The sequence below is a fragment of the Vanessa atalanta genome, chromosome 12 (assembly GCF_905147765.1).
Source record: "Vanessa atalanta chromosome 12, ilVanAtal1.2, whole genome shotgun sequence".
Lineage (NCBI taxonomy): Eukaryota > Metazoa > Arthropoda > Insecta > Lepidoptera > Nymphalidae > Vanessa > Vanessa atalanta.
Window position 1 is genome coordinate 11,214,517 of NC_061882.1, and position 16,384 is coordinate 11,230,900.

The window sequence follows — 16,384 nt, forward strand, 5'->3', positions numbered from 1 at the left end:
CACTGTGGTTAGCATTTATCTTTAGTGTTTAACTGAAAATTCAAAATTCAAAAATTCAATATTCTGAGAGGTATTCAAATACGTTATGTATTACTTATGTATATTGGTAGGTCATGTAAATAAACTATTTAAAAAGTAAAACAAGAATTTATTTACAATATACAAATATTTATATAACATAATAATACTTATACTTAATACACATTTATTTCAAATTATACAAAATATGTATACTATACTGTTTATTATACAATAATAAAATACAATTCAAAAAACTACTATTAACTTTCAATGCGTTATAAATTAAAATGTGTACCCAGCTATCTTTGGCTACTTTATTTTATATTTTTCACTGGAAAAATGCACTAGCACCTTTCCCCCACCTAAAGTGGGGTGGTATATGGGACTCATCAGTGCCAAATGCCTTGGAATATCCATTAAAAATCTCGGAGGGCGACACGAATCGCTTGAGCATACTAGAAATAGCCGTGCGTGTAGCTACTTATAGTAGCCTACTTTTCTTTTAAACACTACAAACTCCTGTAGTACTAAAGTCTGATTGTTTTATTAAGTTTACATATTTCTTATAATGTTATGGAACAGTTTAAGTGCACTGCCTTAAACTATATTCAGATTAGTCGACTATAGTCGATCAACAGCCAAATTACAATCCATTTAAATCGTCTGAACAGAATTTCATAAGACAAGAAACACAAACTCGAATCAATAAAGGTTTGTTATTTTTTAACATTCAGTTTTATTAAGTTTAACATCTATAAGCGCTCTTTGCGGGTAAGACTGAGTCATAGTTGTAGTCTTGTCCTTTTTATTATTTCATTTATTTTACATGCGGTTAAATTAGATTATTTAATTACGCCAACGAAGTATAACTTCTTACATATATAAGTACACGTACTTTATATTAAGATTTGTTAACTAGCAAATGTTATTTAACTTAAATCGAAAGGTGTATAGCCCGTAAATAATATTTTCAATATTTGTTTAAGATTGCAAATATTTTTATATGAGTTGGGCTCTAATGGATGCGCTATATCGATTTATTTACTTGCATTATCAGATTACATAACATACTATGTTACATGCATTAGCTTACTTAAACAGATTAATAAAACACCGATTATTTTTCTTTAATATAATGGTATTATAAGTAATAAATGCATATCTCGTGTGCAAAAATTCATAAACTCGTCAAGGCCATTCGTTGCTGTATCATATTCAATAACTTTTTCGACGTTTCGTAACTTTAAAATGAGCGAGCTGAACTGCGATATCGCTTCAATTTGTAGTTATTTTTTTTCAGTTTTACATGCAGTTATATCAAAGTTCTGTTGTAAAAACTCATCATAGATGTGTCATTAATGGATGGACCACTTCCAGGTATATTATGAACTCTGTCTATCGGTTTGTTGGGCTTCAACGGCTAGAAAACTCAATCGATTTGGTATGAAGCAATCTTGAACCATAATAATGGAAATTATATATATTGATATTTTTTTCATCCTTCAAGCAAGGGATATTATTCGATGTTGGGGATAAAGGAATATATATAAAACTGTATTCTAAATGCATTTTCATCACAGAAACTGAATTCCACGCGGCTGAATCGGAGGGTTCAGCTAGCATTATATAATAATAGGTAAAATACGTAACATAATTTATACGACTTTAGTTTTCAAGTTCAATTAAACAAAAGTTATCCTCCTAACTAATTTCGGCTGCTCCTAAATAATGGCTGTAATTCTCAAGGACGACTAGCTAACTGCGCAGGATATGTTCTAGTATAAGTATATAAGTAAATTTTATGTTACCTCAACCTCATAATCCGCTAGGTTGGCAATTTACCAGAAAAGTTTCAGTCGCGTAACGACGGTTTTATTTGATTTCCGAAGCACGCCAGTTTAAACATTGCCAACTACCAAACTTTCCTCTCCAGGCAGAATTAATAGGTTGATAAACTAACGTCAATGTTTTTTATTACGAGCCTAGACGAAAACCTAGAATCTGGAACCTGGAAGGAACCTAGGACCTGACTTTTAAGGTATAAAGTTAATAATTAAGTTCATAGTTGTTTAGCTCTCCATTCCGATTACGCACAAAATACGATCGTTCGCAGCAACATCCTCCGGGTACATTAAAATGGTGGATCTAGCCGTTTAAAAGGCATTCTTTGTCATACACACGTACAAGTTGAAGTATTGTACTTATAAAAATAAAGATAAGGTGCTTTTTAAATTATTTATCATATAGTTAAAAACATTAAATATATTTGCAACACAGCAAAAATATCATGGAAGCCAAATAACAATTTGGAATATTATGTATCACTATTTATATGAAATTCTTTACTCGATACGTCGTTATTGTCTTCGTTGAGGTTATTTACTCAATAAACCGTCATCCCGCTCGTTTGGCATTATGTTTTAAACAAAGTGTAATAAATATCTCTCACTCATTGTTTATTAAAATTTAATAAAAATAATTATTCAATAATACTTTGTTACTTAAATTATTTATTTACACTAATATTATTATGGTTACTTTTCTGAAATTCACGGACGTATAGAACAGTCAGGTCAGATTTGAAACACATCCTTTTGGGGGTTTCATACCCCTTTCAGTACAGTTAATGATGCTTTAAGTATATCTATCACAAGAAATCAGTTCAATTTTTGCAATTATAGTCGTAGCGAGCACCATTCCACCATTTTCTAAAATCTTTCCATACACTAGTTTCGGATACCTTCGCGTCATCATTCATCATCTCACATAGCTTGCAGATATCATCGTTGTTAGAAGTCTCTCTGTACACGTAATGATTCCTCCATCTGAAGTAATCGTGGTACAACGACTGGTTTCCAATTATTTCGCTCATCTGACGAGCCAGTTCCTTTGGGCCCAGCTCTCTACCGTCCAGATAGCTGCCCGGAGGGAGAAATCTGGAAAGAGTAAGTCATCATTGTCATTAATCAAGTAATAAGCATTTTATATGAGTTAGACGAGAAAACAAAGGGTATTTCTTAAATAAATAATACAGAAAAAGTAAAAGAAATTAAATGATTATGAGAAAGATTTGAAGATTAGGCCTATATAGTGAAGTACAAAATATTAAAAAAAAACAAGCGACAGTCATACTATGATACATATAGTATTTTGCTAGTATTCTATTTACTCCTCCTTTTAAGCTTATCACTTATACCTGTGAGTGAGTGGGGACGACAATAGCCCCAAGGGTCAGGATCGTTACTGTAACCTTACATCCTTAGGTGGCCCAGATAGGTAAACCATTGGCTAATTCTTAAAGCGTCAATAACGCTTTAAGAATTAATCGGTAAGTATAGTTTTTTAAGCTAAAATAATTGACTATTTATTCTAATTTTTTCAAGGTGTTATAATAATAGGAGAGAAAAAAATGTGCAGTGTGATAATTGTTAAGTCAATATTAAAATAATCTTTCAATTACAAATTCAAGTAGGTTCATAAAAACACTGCATGGATGTTTTGCACCCATGTGTAAGATCTCAGGCTGCATAGAGATGTTACAATAAAATGGTACAGATTATCTTTAAATTTTTAGGGTAAGTGTCTCTCGTAAAAATATAAAAAAAATATTGCTGAAGTCCCACGTATTTCCAATTATTAATAAAACTGATTGATCTTATTTGACCTCACGGAAACTTATTTAAATAAATCAGATTTGAATTTGAGCCTTCGTAAAGTTGATCATATTCCTCAAAATCGCGTTAATCTTAAATGGTTTCCTATTCGACAACGCAGACATTTCCGATATTGGTTATCCCGTCCATTTTCTATTCTCTTTGACACCCACTTTGTTGAATATTTAAATTTTAATTTTAGTTCGTCATCAACGTAGGCGACCTTTAAACAATTCTTTGCTGCTTTTAGTTCCTATGCATAGCTTTGGTTTTCGGTCTAATTTTATCTTTGTTTGAACAATCAGATTTTGGACGAGTTTTCTATAACTATATATTATACTAGCTGTTGCCTGCAGCTTTGCTGGACTGGATGTTGAATATATTTAAATCCATTTGGGGTATAATACGAAACGCTTAAATCCGTATGTACTAATTTTTAATCAGTATCTCAAAAATATTTTTTTTATTTATATCTTAAAAAATTACGGACTTCCATACAAATTTTTAACCCTTATTTCATCCCCTTAGGGATCTAATTTCTAAAATGCATTCCTCAGTGGGTGTCTGCTCTATAAAACGATACTACTCAACCGATTAAACGGCCCTAACTTCAATACGTTTACGCTCGGCGATGATGAATCAGTCGGTCAGGACATGTTATTTTATAAGTATACTATAGAATTTTACTTTATGTATGTGTAGTTTATTTGTTGAATTGTGTGTATCGTTTATAATGATGTAGCCGGTTTTCACTTGTTCGCCAATTAGTTGTCCTTTCAACTAAACATTTTTTTTGGTCAACATATTTTTTAAACAAACTACATAATATTGATTCTGCCGCAACGGTGTCATGTTATCCTAACTCCGCTGAGGGTAAAAGAACACAAATAAACAAAAAAGCACACATTTTATTTCCTTTAGGTCGTGTAACGTTTGCTTCCGCATTGGAGCAGAACAGCTTCCCAATAAAATGTAGCTAATCACATTTTATTGGGAAGTTGTTCTGCTAAATTACATTACTAATTAAATGGTGGTCCAATTGAGGAAGTACAAATTAACTATCGGAGAGCCAATTAAACATAACATCTAGTCAACAAAACTTGTAAGTTTCTAAAGGTCAGCACCCTTAGGCAGAAAAAAATTGTTATTTTGTTATTCACATAACATTTTTTTTTCAAAACTCATAGGACAAGGTTATTAATTATCTATTATAATTAATCATGTACCCTTGATTGATTACTATTTCCCTTACGAAAATTAATTAATTATGCTCTTCAAAAGAGAGTATACGCAAACACAGTTACACTGAATATTCCGTCACTCCGTGTGAACGTCAATTCCACACGACCAGATTCAAACGGAGGACAAACGGCTTCACATGCTTTACGTATAGGTAGGCTCTAGGTATAGGAAAATAAACACTTCCGATTTCTACTATGCCAGTTGTTGTACAGCCATTAGACCAAAGAGTTTTTACTATCAATACTAATATTATAAAAGCGAAAGTAACTCTTATCTGTTCCCTCTTCACACTCGAATCGCTGAATCGATAGAGATTCATTTTGGTGAAGAGAAAGTTTGAGCCCTAGTGAAGGACACGGGTTCTACTTTTTTTAATTAACTCCTCGATCGTTTATTCATATTGGTTGGAAAAGAGTATCTGGCAGTTGAACGGCGCTCTAGTAAAGCGTCGCTTCGATGGTGGCGAAGCAGCCATCTTGGATCGACAGTTACATTCAAGATTTCCCGCGCACCGCGTTTGCGACGAATCGCTAATTTCCGACATTATCTTTATTCTTTTGTAATAGATTCAGTGATTTTTAACGAATCGATGATATTGATGACTATTGTGAATTTATCTGTGTAATTGATTTGTTTAATTAAAAAGTTACTGAATTTGTGGATCGTTCAAATATAAAATCGTTTGAATATACGCCCACTTAACTTGAATAATCCCGATATTGCCAATAAAATGTCTATATATTATTATAGATGTCAACAGATCAGATACGTATGTCGCTGCTTTGAACTTTTTATTTGGTAAGTAGTCAGGTGAACTTATTTCTGTATAAATTTATTATGTAAAATATGTTTTTTACCTTAATTGTTACATGTATCAAATTCATTATAATCAATAAATCAAGAAATAATTGTAATTACATGCTATTATTTTAAATAAACATTGTTCACTTATAAATTAATTTCTTCACAAGTAAATACTCATAATTATTATGTTTTTAGTTGTAGTCCAGTCATTATATACAAAAAACAGGCCGAAAAATGCAAATGAACCGATAAGACCTATTTTGGTTATGTTGTAGAGAGAGCTTAGAAAAGCCTATGTTCGTTTGCCGCCATCTTGAAAAAAAGACTGATTTTTTTTTTGCGATAACTCAGCTGTGTGTCGTGATACGAGAATTATGATAAGATACATTTTTGTTGCTTTTTCGTGAAATATATTGAAAAAAAGTATTTTATAAAAAAATTATGATACCTACAAAATCGTTTTTAACATATAAATTACACTTTTTGTATCATATTCAACTTTTTTTATATTTATGTTCGTCTACGTTTTGTTAGTCCTGGTTCTGATGCGAAGAGTAACAAATAAGAATTATATACTTTCTCAATTCAAAGTGCAAAATAATGTTAAAGAGCTGAATGAAGGAAATGGAAATTCTAAGTAAAATTTAAAATGACGCCTCAGAAAGTGGGTTGCGCGACATTGTACTCGTGGAAAGTCGCCTGGCAAGACTAGATGGGTTAGGGAGGACATAAGTAAATGAAAGAGAAAACTTCATCTACTTGTTGTTCAATTAAGATAAAGTCTCGTATTATATATTTAATACTCTTGTATATATTTATATATGTATATATGTATTATAGAGTGCGATATCTAATAAACAAAAATATCATTGTTTTTTAAATGTTATTCGTAAAAGATGTGTAGAATTAAATATTGAAATTGGAAGTAATACTTTTAAAAACTCTATTGAATAAAGAGGTTTTAGTTCATCGTACGTTGAATTTTCTTGAACGATTCTTTTTTTTATCTATAATCTAGAAATGGTATAACACAAAGACCCTTTTTTGCTCCACTGAACGGATTTTGTTACGGTTTTTGTTAATATAAGAAAATTTGTTAACATTTTTCTTCTAAGTTACTCTAATAACGTCTTTTAAGATGGAGAGGTTAATTGGGCAGAAGCACTAAAATTTTTTTAGAACTTTAAGTGCTCATCTATTGCTAAACTTGAGCTGCAGAATTAATAATTGAAAACTGTCAAACAGAAAAATAATTATTTTGGTTAAATAAATCAAAGTATAAACAACAATGAATAGAAGATTTGCTTGTTTGATTTATTTATTTTTGATTTTACAGTTATTAAATAACTCGTTTGATTCACAAAAAACTTTCAAATTATATATTTTCAATTCGTCATTTTTATCACCGATAAATATTGACAAGGAAAGAAGTGAGCCATCTGACTTGAATAGTCCGCCCGCAACTTCCCCGCCAAACTCAGTGTTATAACGTGGACTTTTCGATTGTCGTAACGTATACTTTACTACAATTGAACAAAACACACTTTAAGTGCGGTTTTTATGCTGTTTTACCCTAGATAATAACGAGATAAATCGATCGATACTTAATACACAAATAAACGTGATGCGAAGCCTCAAACTTTAAATTTTGCAATATCAGTTTCGAAGACATCAAATGCGATCCTGTAAAGGCATAAGCAAAAAAACGAACGGACTGGTCGAATACAAAAGAATATAGACTCTTTTCCATTTCTATTTCGAGATGTCGAATTGTTTGATTAATTTCCGGATTTTAATTTAACAATTTCATTTCAAATAGTCTGTGGATGTATCTCGGTAACGAATGAGTGAGTCGATTTCGTGAACAAGACACATTCCCGTATTGTTAGCGAGCACAATTAACTCCTAGTGGGACTCCCGCGAATCGTTTATTCAAAAGATTTTTTAAGAATTTCGAAACCTAAGTCAGGTTTTATTTTGATTTCCTTTCATAAATTAACTAACTCGTCTAGATTTTACGCCAAAACTATGAAACATAATTGAAATTAAATTTTTAATGTCAAATAGTATACATATCAGTAAGAATTGGTTTGTCGACAATTTATAAGATGTCAGTTAGAGGTCTTATTAGCAACTGCTATTATTTGTATCTGTTCGAAAACCTTTGCAACAAGCTACGTCTTTTGGTATAAATAAATTTAAATTGTTCTAGTCGTTTATTCGGTTAGATGATACGAAAAATAACGTAATTGTGTTGTAGAAGCGCGATACTCTGTATTCAACTAACACGTACGCGTCCTTTTTGTTTCCTTTTTGTGCTCAGACAGTAAGGTCGGATATTGGCGCGACTTTTAATTAGCTAAACATGTTTGTTTTGTTTTATTTTGATTGTTAAGATTAACCCAGTGAGTAAATCTGCATCACTTCAATTTGTATGATAAGGGTTAAGGATAAATATTTTTTGTTTGAGTAGTAAATTGCTTGAAATTAATTAGATTAAATATTTTTTATTAACATAATAATTAATAACATAAAGATATACAAATATTAATTTAAAAAAAATCTTGACCTCGTGAAATGGTGGCAAGAATGCAAGCAGCATTTCCCCGTTGAATCGCAATTCCGATCCTCTGGACTAAAAACGAACCAGCCCATTACCATACCAGAGGCATTACCTCCACTGGTGACAAGAGGCGAGGCGAATTTTTAATCATCAAAAGTATGACATATTTGGATAATTAAAAATTAAAATAAATCTATTTCACTTCTGAAATAAATATAAGTAGGTATAATATATTCATCAGTTCTATAATTGTAATTAGATTAATTAATACGAACGTTAATAAGCGATGATATCCTCTATAACTTGAAAGTTATTGTGACATCACCTGACCGAAATAATGACCACAAAACAATGAGAATTTAGATACGGTCAAGTAATTAATTAAATGTTGATCAGTTTTCAGAAACTGACGGTGAGTCATGTAGGCCTTACTTATAAACATTGCTTAAGGACAATATTGATAAAAATAGTTTTATCTCTGTCAATCTTCATTCGAAAGAAGAGAGAGAGAGAGAGAAAATACTCTTTGTATTGTTGAATTGATAATTCCCTAAACAATATTTATATGTAAAGTCTTTAATGCTGTGTTAGTTTCTTCATCTACATGCCGAATCGTTAAATTATGGATGGTTCTAACTCCGGGTACATTAAAGAATTAAATCTGTCATGCGAGTTCTCATGTTTTCCTTAATCGCCGAGGTACGAGATGAATTACAATGACAAATTATTAAGCTCGTGCAAACTCTGAGCTGCTTTCCTGCAATTGAAACAATCTTCGTTGACGATACACGTGTTGTTTGAGCGAGAATACACGATTGTGTTGGAAAGACGCACACATGTTACTAGTTAATGTGTACTAAGATAATTGTTAATTTGTAGTGTAGAAGTTTAAAATATTTTTTCAAAATTGGTGTCCGAAAATCATGATAATTCGAAATCAGCACGTAAGCCATTGTATGGTACTAGCTAGTATTTTTTTGTACCTGATTTAATGATTTAGAAAAAAACTACATTGTGATTTGAATGTTTTATTTTTGTATTTGTAACGATATCCCCAGGGCCCATGTTCGTTATAATCTCAAATAGGTACAGCTAACAGAATTGCAACTTAAGCACTGAATTGTTTTGTTTCGAATTTATATCGTAATTTTTAGAAAAAAATAACAAGCAATTTAGTTAGTTAGTTTTATCAATAACAGTTTCGTAGGAAAAAAAATGAAACAGAAAATCGTAATAGAGCATATGTCTAAAATATATTCACAATTAGTTATTGATGTTTAAAATCATATTAACTGCGTTTCATTTTATCAAAGAATACGTTTTACTACCATATTGACGTTCTTACAAATATTTTTTTTAAAAGGTTTTATTTGGTTTGTAATGTTTGTTTATTTAAGTATGAGAAGCACTTTCTCCAATTTCAATAATCAAATTTGACGCAACAAATATATTTTTTTTTTTATGGCATTGGTTGGCGGACGAGCATATGGGCCACCTGATGGTAAGTGGTCACCACAGCCCATAGACAAAGGCGCTGTAAGAAATATTAACCATTCCTTACATCACCTACGCGCCACGAACCTTGGGAACTAAGATGTTATGTCCCTTGTGCCTGTGATTACACTGGCTCACTCACCCTTCTAACCGGAACACAACAATACAGTGTACTGTTATTAGGCGGTAGAATATCTGATGAGTGGGTGGTACCTACCCAGACGGACTTGCACAAAGCCCTACCACCAAGTCATCAAATATAAGTTGATAAGACTGAAAATGAAATTTTAATTTACAATAGCGCGTTTTATTTATTGTAATCTATACGATAACATTTCATGGAATATATATGATTTCTTGGCAGACAGACAGAAATAAAAATCTCCAAACTTAACGGACAATATGTCTTGGAAAATACAAATTTAGCAGCAAAAATAAAAAAAAATATACATATTTTTGAATGAATGTAAGTTGGTATTTTCGATACCGTTTGACTGATTGTCATTCAAATTAGCAATTTTTTCACGAAGAAGGTTTGTACTACCTACTTTGTTGTTAGTTTCCACAAGATGGCGCTGCAATACCTAAATCGTAGCTATAACAATTGATTTACACGATTTATGTAATAAGTATTTTAAAATGATAAGAAGTGATGATTGATAAGAGGACGGACATATGAGGCATCTGTTGGTTACTACTACTATAAAACTTGGCGTTGAATTAAATATTAACCATTTCATACATCACCAATGTACCGCCAACCTTGGCGGTTAAGATATTATGTCCCTTGTGATTGAAATTATACAGCCTTACTCACTTTTAAAACCGGAACACAACATTACTATGTATCGCTGTTTGGCGGAAGGATATATGACGAGCACGACGCCCCATCAAACTTCTGCTGCTACCAAGTAAAATATTGGCTCTAAATATAAATTTTGTTACAATAAAAAAAGATGGTTAAAGTTATTTTGCAAAGGGAGTTTTCGTTTCCATTTAAAAGTTTAACGGAAGAATGTTTTAATTAAAAAGTTTTTTTATCAGAGCAGCAGACGTACAACAAAAAACAGTTTAGTGTACAAGATATTTTTTAAACTTCAAACAAATTTGGTTTTTTTTTTGAAGTAGCTCGACATATTACCAAAGACCGTTCTGGTGGTAAGTGTCATCAGGTGATGACATTGACACTGTCAAAATAATTTACCATTCCATGTATTGCTAACGCGGCACTAATACCGGGAACTAAAATAGTATGTCCCTTGGGCCTTGTTATAGTTACGCTGGCTCACTCATCTTTCATGCTCAAGTTTAACTAACATTAAAAAAAAACAAAAAACTACTGTGTTTCTTGCCGGTTCTTCTCGGTGGAATCTACATTCCGAACCGGTGGTAGCTTCACTTAATATAGTTTATTAGATGACGATTCAAAAGCCTACTTGAATAAAGTATATTTTTATTGATTTATTTGTAAAAATTTGAGTTGTAAAAATACATAAATATTATTGTGTATCGGTAAAATATACCAATTACAAAACCTAACAACCAAGTAATCGATATGTACTAAATTATTGACTTATATCTAGACACGCGGTAGCGTGTCAGCCAAGTTCTAGTAATACCAATTACAAAACCTAACAACCAAGTAATCGATATGTACTAAATTATTGACTTAAATGTAACTTATCACCCGTATCTTGTAAATGTGTAGGTGTTTCCGTAAATATTTATGATTCATAACTACACACGGCTATCAGGAGTGTATGTAATTGAATTCTCTTTATATAGATACGTATTAGTATTTTTAGTAAACAGAATCGATTATTATGATGGCATACGGGTCTACTAACTCAGTTTTGAAATATGTATGTATTTATTGTACTAAGGTAAGTTAATGGGTAACAGCCGTCATTGAAAAATAAATAAATAATCTATACATACATATAATAAAATTGGAGTTACTGTTTGTAATATTAAAATAACAGCTTTTTACTAAATGCATATGTATGAATACACGGTACATATACCTAAATAACATTCTTTACAATTTTTGTCTGTCTGTGTGTTTGTTCCGGCTAATCTCTGGAACGGCTGGACCGATTTTGACGGGACTTTCACTGGCAGATATCTGATGTAATAAGGACTAACATAGGCTACTTTTATTGAAGTATTATATAAATAATAATAACAGTACTACTACGAATGCTTGCTTATACAGTTTTAATAAGCTATAGTAAAACTGAACAATAACTTTTTCGTCAAAAATATAAAAAGATAACAAACAATTTTCAAAGAGGCAAATATTATTTAAGTTTTCTACGAAATCATCTCATCGTCTCATAATTACTCTAATTACGAATCTGATAACGAGGTCCTCATTTAGCTCCGTTATATATATATATTGTAGAAATGATTAAATCAGCTGTAATGAGCTGGCTCCCTTTGCCACGCATCATTTGAATTAATTAATTAAATAAATGAATGTAAATTTACATTGTTTGTTTAGCTCAGTGCCTCAGCACGAACGACTCGCAAAAAAGTATTCGCATCGAAATCGACAATAACTTGTATGATATTTGAACAGCGTATTATGCGTAAAAAGAACTCATTTAATGGCACGATTTGAACTATATTCGTGACGTCTATCAAACTTCAAAGAAAATGAACGATAATTGGAAGCGCAATTAGTTATTCCGTAAGATGAAACACAAAACTCACTGCAGAACACGATCCTCCAAATACAGAATAAGATATACGATATTGACTATAAAATTATAGAAAACACGTATCAAAATTGCGTATCACCTTAAGCCGGGTGTCAATATATCACGAGTGAGAAATTAAGTGAGTGAAATTATCACAGATAATGTAAGTTTGTAAGTCTCGCTGTCGAAGTTTTTTAGATGAGATTTTAATATAATTGTGTTTTTATTTATTTCGTAACGTAACGCTAAGAATTCTTCGAAAAAGAAAACACGTATTGTATTTAATTATTAATAAAGAAAAAATTTGCCTATTTGAAATTTGATGTATTTTTACAACAAGAATTTATATTAAAAGCTTGAACGTACCGAGGTCTGGATTTATATTAAGTGGTTAAATATTATTAAAAAAAAAAGTTATATTAATTGTTTTACAATAATTATAATCTACGATATATTATAGAACACGTTTCAACGGCAATTTTCATTACGGGATTAATATTAATAGCATTGGGTACATTGGAAAGATTAACAAAATAATTTCGTAATATGATAATATTTTTAAAATTTAACATAACATTGGAAACTCATACATACTATATTGTACATAGCTGACCTGAAACTAAAAAAAATAAAAATATGAACCACATATATGTACGTATATTTTGAGTTCCATATCAATCCGATAAGCTAAGACTTAGCTCTATGTAAGATTACTATAAAGTTTGACGTTAAACGCAAACTCTGACGATGTGATTCACGCTCTATGTCATGGAAAACTTACGAGATGGTTGACGCTATTCATGACACCTGTGGCACCGCGCTCAGACTCAAAGGCTACACTGCACTTAGCACCAATTTAGCGATTTCACGATCTATTGGCTATTAATTGCTACGCGCAAGCCTCCTGGAATCACTTACGGTTAACATTTTGAACCTAAGTGCTTTGGTTATTTATCATACGTATTTGTTGTACGCAATTAGTTAGTATATTTAGCATATTATTAAATTTGAGTCGTTTAAATGTATATTTTCGTGAAATTAAATAAAATTTAATTTAATTGATGTAAGTTAAATTTAAATTTCTGAAAACCTGTCTGGGTAGGTTGTACCCGCTCGTTAGATATTCTAACGAGCAATAAAGATGAACAAATTTTAGATGTTGAAATAAAACTAGTTTTTTAACGGATTTAATCGCGTATATTAATTATTTTTAACATCCCGACGTTTCGAGCACTTTGCAGTGTTCGTGGTCACGGGCAATTTTAGATGGTTGCTAATAGCTCAGTTGTATTGTAGGTACACTACTAACAGTTCATGATTAATATATCTTTATTTATAAACACTTTACTATATCCACTTTAATTTTACAATCAAAGTTTCGATAACAGCTTCGTTATTTTTTCGTACACCCATAATAAATATCATAGATTATTCAAGTTCTCGACCAATGATATCGCTTCAATTCGATGTCAAATGTTGCTTATTTGGCTTTTGTCCTCTTGTGGTTGGAGCGTGTTATAGATTTCATAATTGCTACCACAATTGTGCAAATGCAATTAATACTATGATGATTCTTTGTTTATCATTAAATCTATATGTTTTGGACGTCCGAAAGCTGGATAAAAAAAGAGGTGTGTCTTGAGAGACCCGGTTTGAATTAAGTTGCTATCGCTATTAATTGTGTATTTAATAACAAATACAATAAAGTAAATTAACAACGTTTAAGAATAATTTAATGATAAGAAATTCAATTGTTAAAGATACACCAAGAAATAGAGGGTCGCCTGTAGGTAGGAGCATAACGCTTTGTCTTTACGTGGCGTTTGCCAGTTCACTCTACTGTAAGCTACATAAAACACTTCGTTTCAAAAAACCAAATCTTTCAACTCAATAGTTGCATAATTATGTTATGCAACTATTGAGACACACACATGTGTTGTTCGTGATTTTGGTGTATATGTTCATTATTTTTATTGAGTCACTAAGACGTGCCTCTTTATACCACCAGACAGCGTCACAATTGATGTTTATATTTTTAATTGCCATTCGTTGTTATTTTTGTTGTTATGTTATTATATAGATACTAGCTGAACTACAAACTATCTCCATAGCAAATTTCATCGAATTCTATTTAGCGCTTTAAGGGTGAAGAGATAACACTTAAAAGTTACTTTCACGTTAATAATATTACTGTAAATATATTTTATTACTCAAATTAATATTAATATCTTAAGAGCACTACTTGAATAGCTCGTTATCTTAGACAAAGTGGTAACCAAGAAATGAAAAATAATAAACTTACAACTTTATTATATAAGTATAAAAATATTACCTGGAATAATTAGCAGCACCGTAAACGACAGGAATTGCAGAATTTTGTAAAGCAGTCAAAAGTTTTTCCGTCACATAGTCCTCCGATAATGAATTTTCCAACGAAAAATAAAAATAATAATCATTTTCGATCATTTCGAAACACAAGTCCTTACTCGACCGAGGACATTCGAACTGACCGCATGAACCAAACACATCGACAGTCCATCCGTATGATTTTAATTCCTTCTGAACTTCCTTAACGAAAAACTCCCTTCCACTTTTGGTGGAACAATGCGAAACGAACCACGCGGCAGCCTTCGACTTACTCGACAATTTCACTTTTAAATCTTCACTGATCGGCTCCATATCTTTCTTCCACTTCATGTCGATAGCTGGACCGACCACGTTGCCGTACAAATCGTAAATTGTTATGTATCCCCAACGAAAGTCGGAATCGAGCTTGTATGTCCATGTCCAGTTAAAAAAACCGTCGAGGTTTTCATCGCACGCTGGGAAATTATCCGGCGATTCCATTGCACCGAAAATGTATTTCTGTTTCGGCGTTCGATCCTTCGGCATTTGAAACGGCCAGAGATGAATCACGTCCCGGCCGTTGAACGCGATCGCGTCGAAATCCGAATGGTTCAAGAAGTGCCAGCTGTTATCTGTCACAAAGCAATTCGTGAACTTACACTTGTTCCTCACAAACGCGGTATTCCCTTCGCCCATGAAGTCGAACGGCGCGCTGAATCTCCTCGTCCATTGCAGAATGTATTTCATGTTTTTATGACTCAGGTACGGAATGTCCTTTCTCTCTGATCGTAATGTATAGAGCTTCAAATTGTAAGTGTAAAATAACATAATTATGTAGATTAAGATGACTAGAATTATTAATCGAGAGAAATTCTTGGATATAAAACGCCATATTGATTGTAACATGTCTTTTTCGTGATATCTAACCTACTACTAGTCGGTATTAGTCGATACGCCCCCGAGTCCGAACTGATAAGCACTACTCGAAATACTGATAATCTGTCAGTATCTATCTCGTGCGTCCTATAATCATGACTAAGTTTGTTTAGAATTTTTTAAACGGATTTTAATAAAACACTTAACGACTGTATTCTTAAAAATAGAACGCACTTCACATATTTAAACGTTGATAAAAAAAACATGTTAATCTTAATAACATTTTCAGTCCGGATTTTGGTTGTATTAAGTAAAATGTTTTAAAACTATTAAACACGAGTTGTCGCGTTGTATTAGTCAGCACAAATGTCATAATATCCATAGCATCGTGTACACGATCACTAAAGGAAAACATTAAAGAAATTCTACATACTATTGTTACAAACATACATATTTATGTGTTAATAAGATGCATATATTCTACTGATATCTTCATTTATTGTAACGTGTTTTAACGATTTCACTTTAGTAGTAACTAAATTGTTTGTTATATTCATGTATTTAATTGTGTTTTTTTTATAGATATATTTACTTAACAGTTCAGTACTCTTGACAAGTGATTAATATTAAAGTAAGATACAATTTCATAAATGATTATTTATTATTAAGAGTATGTACAAAAG

General features: G+C 31.7%; 1 protein-coding gene across 1 annotated transcript; it reads right to left on the reverse strand.

The window, feature by feature from the left end:
* Positions 1-279: 279 nt before the first annotated feature.
* On the reverse strand, positions 280-15,915 carry LOC125067853 (alpha-(1,3)-fucosyltransferase C-like). Its single transcript, XM_047676686.1, has 2 exons — positions 14,812-15,915; positions 280-2,957 (listed from the first exon to the last, which is right to left on the reverse strand). The coding sequence occupies exons 1-2, from the start codon at positions 15,729-15,731 to the stop codon at positions 2,684-2,686; spliced, it is 1,194 nt and encodes a 397-aa protein (XP_047532642.1). The 5' UTR covers positions 15,732-15,915; the 3' UTR covers positions 280-2,683.
* Positions 15,916-16,384: the final 469 nt, after the last annotated feature.

Bases quoted from the DNA above. Each gene is read 5' to 3' on its own strand.
- LOC125067853 (XM_047676686.1), bottom strand. From the start codon at position 15,731: ATGTTACAATCAATATGGCGTTTTATATCCAAGAATTTCTCTCGATTA. The intron at 2,958-14,811 runs GTAATATTTTTA...TACTCTTTCCAG, and splicing joins GGTGCTGCTAATTATTCCAG to ATTTCTCCCTCCGGGCAGCT.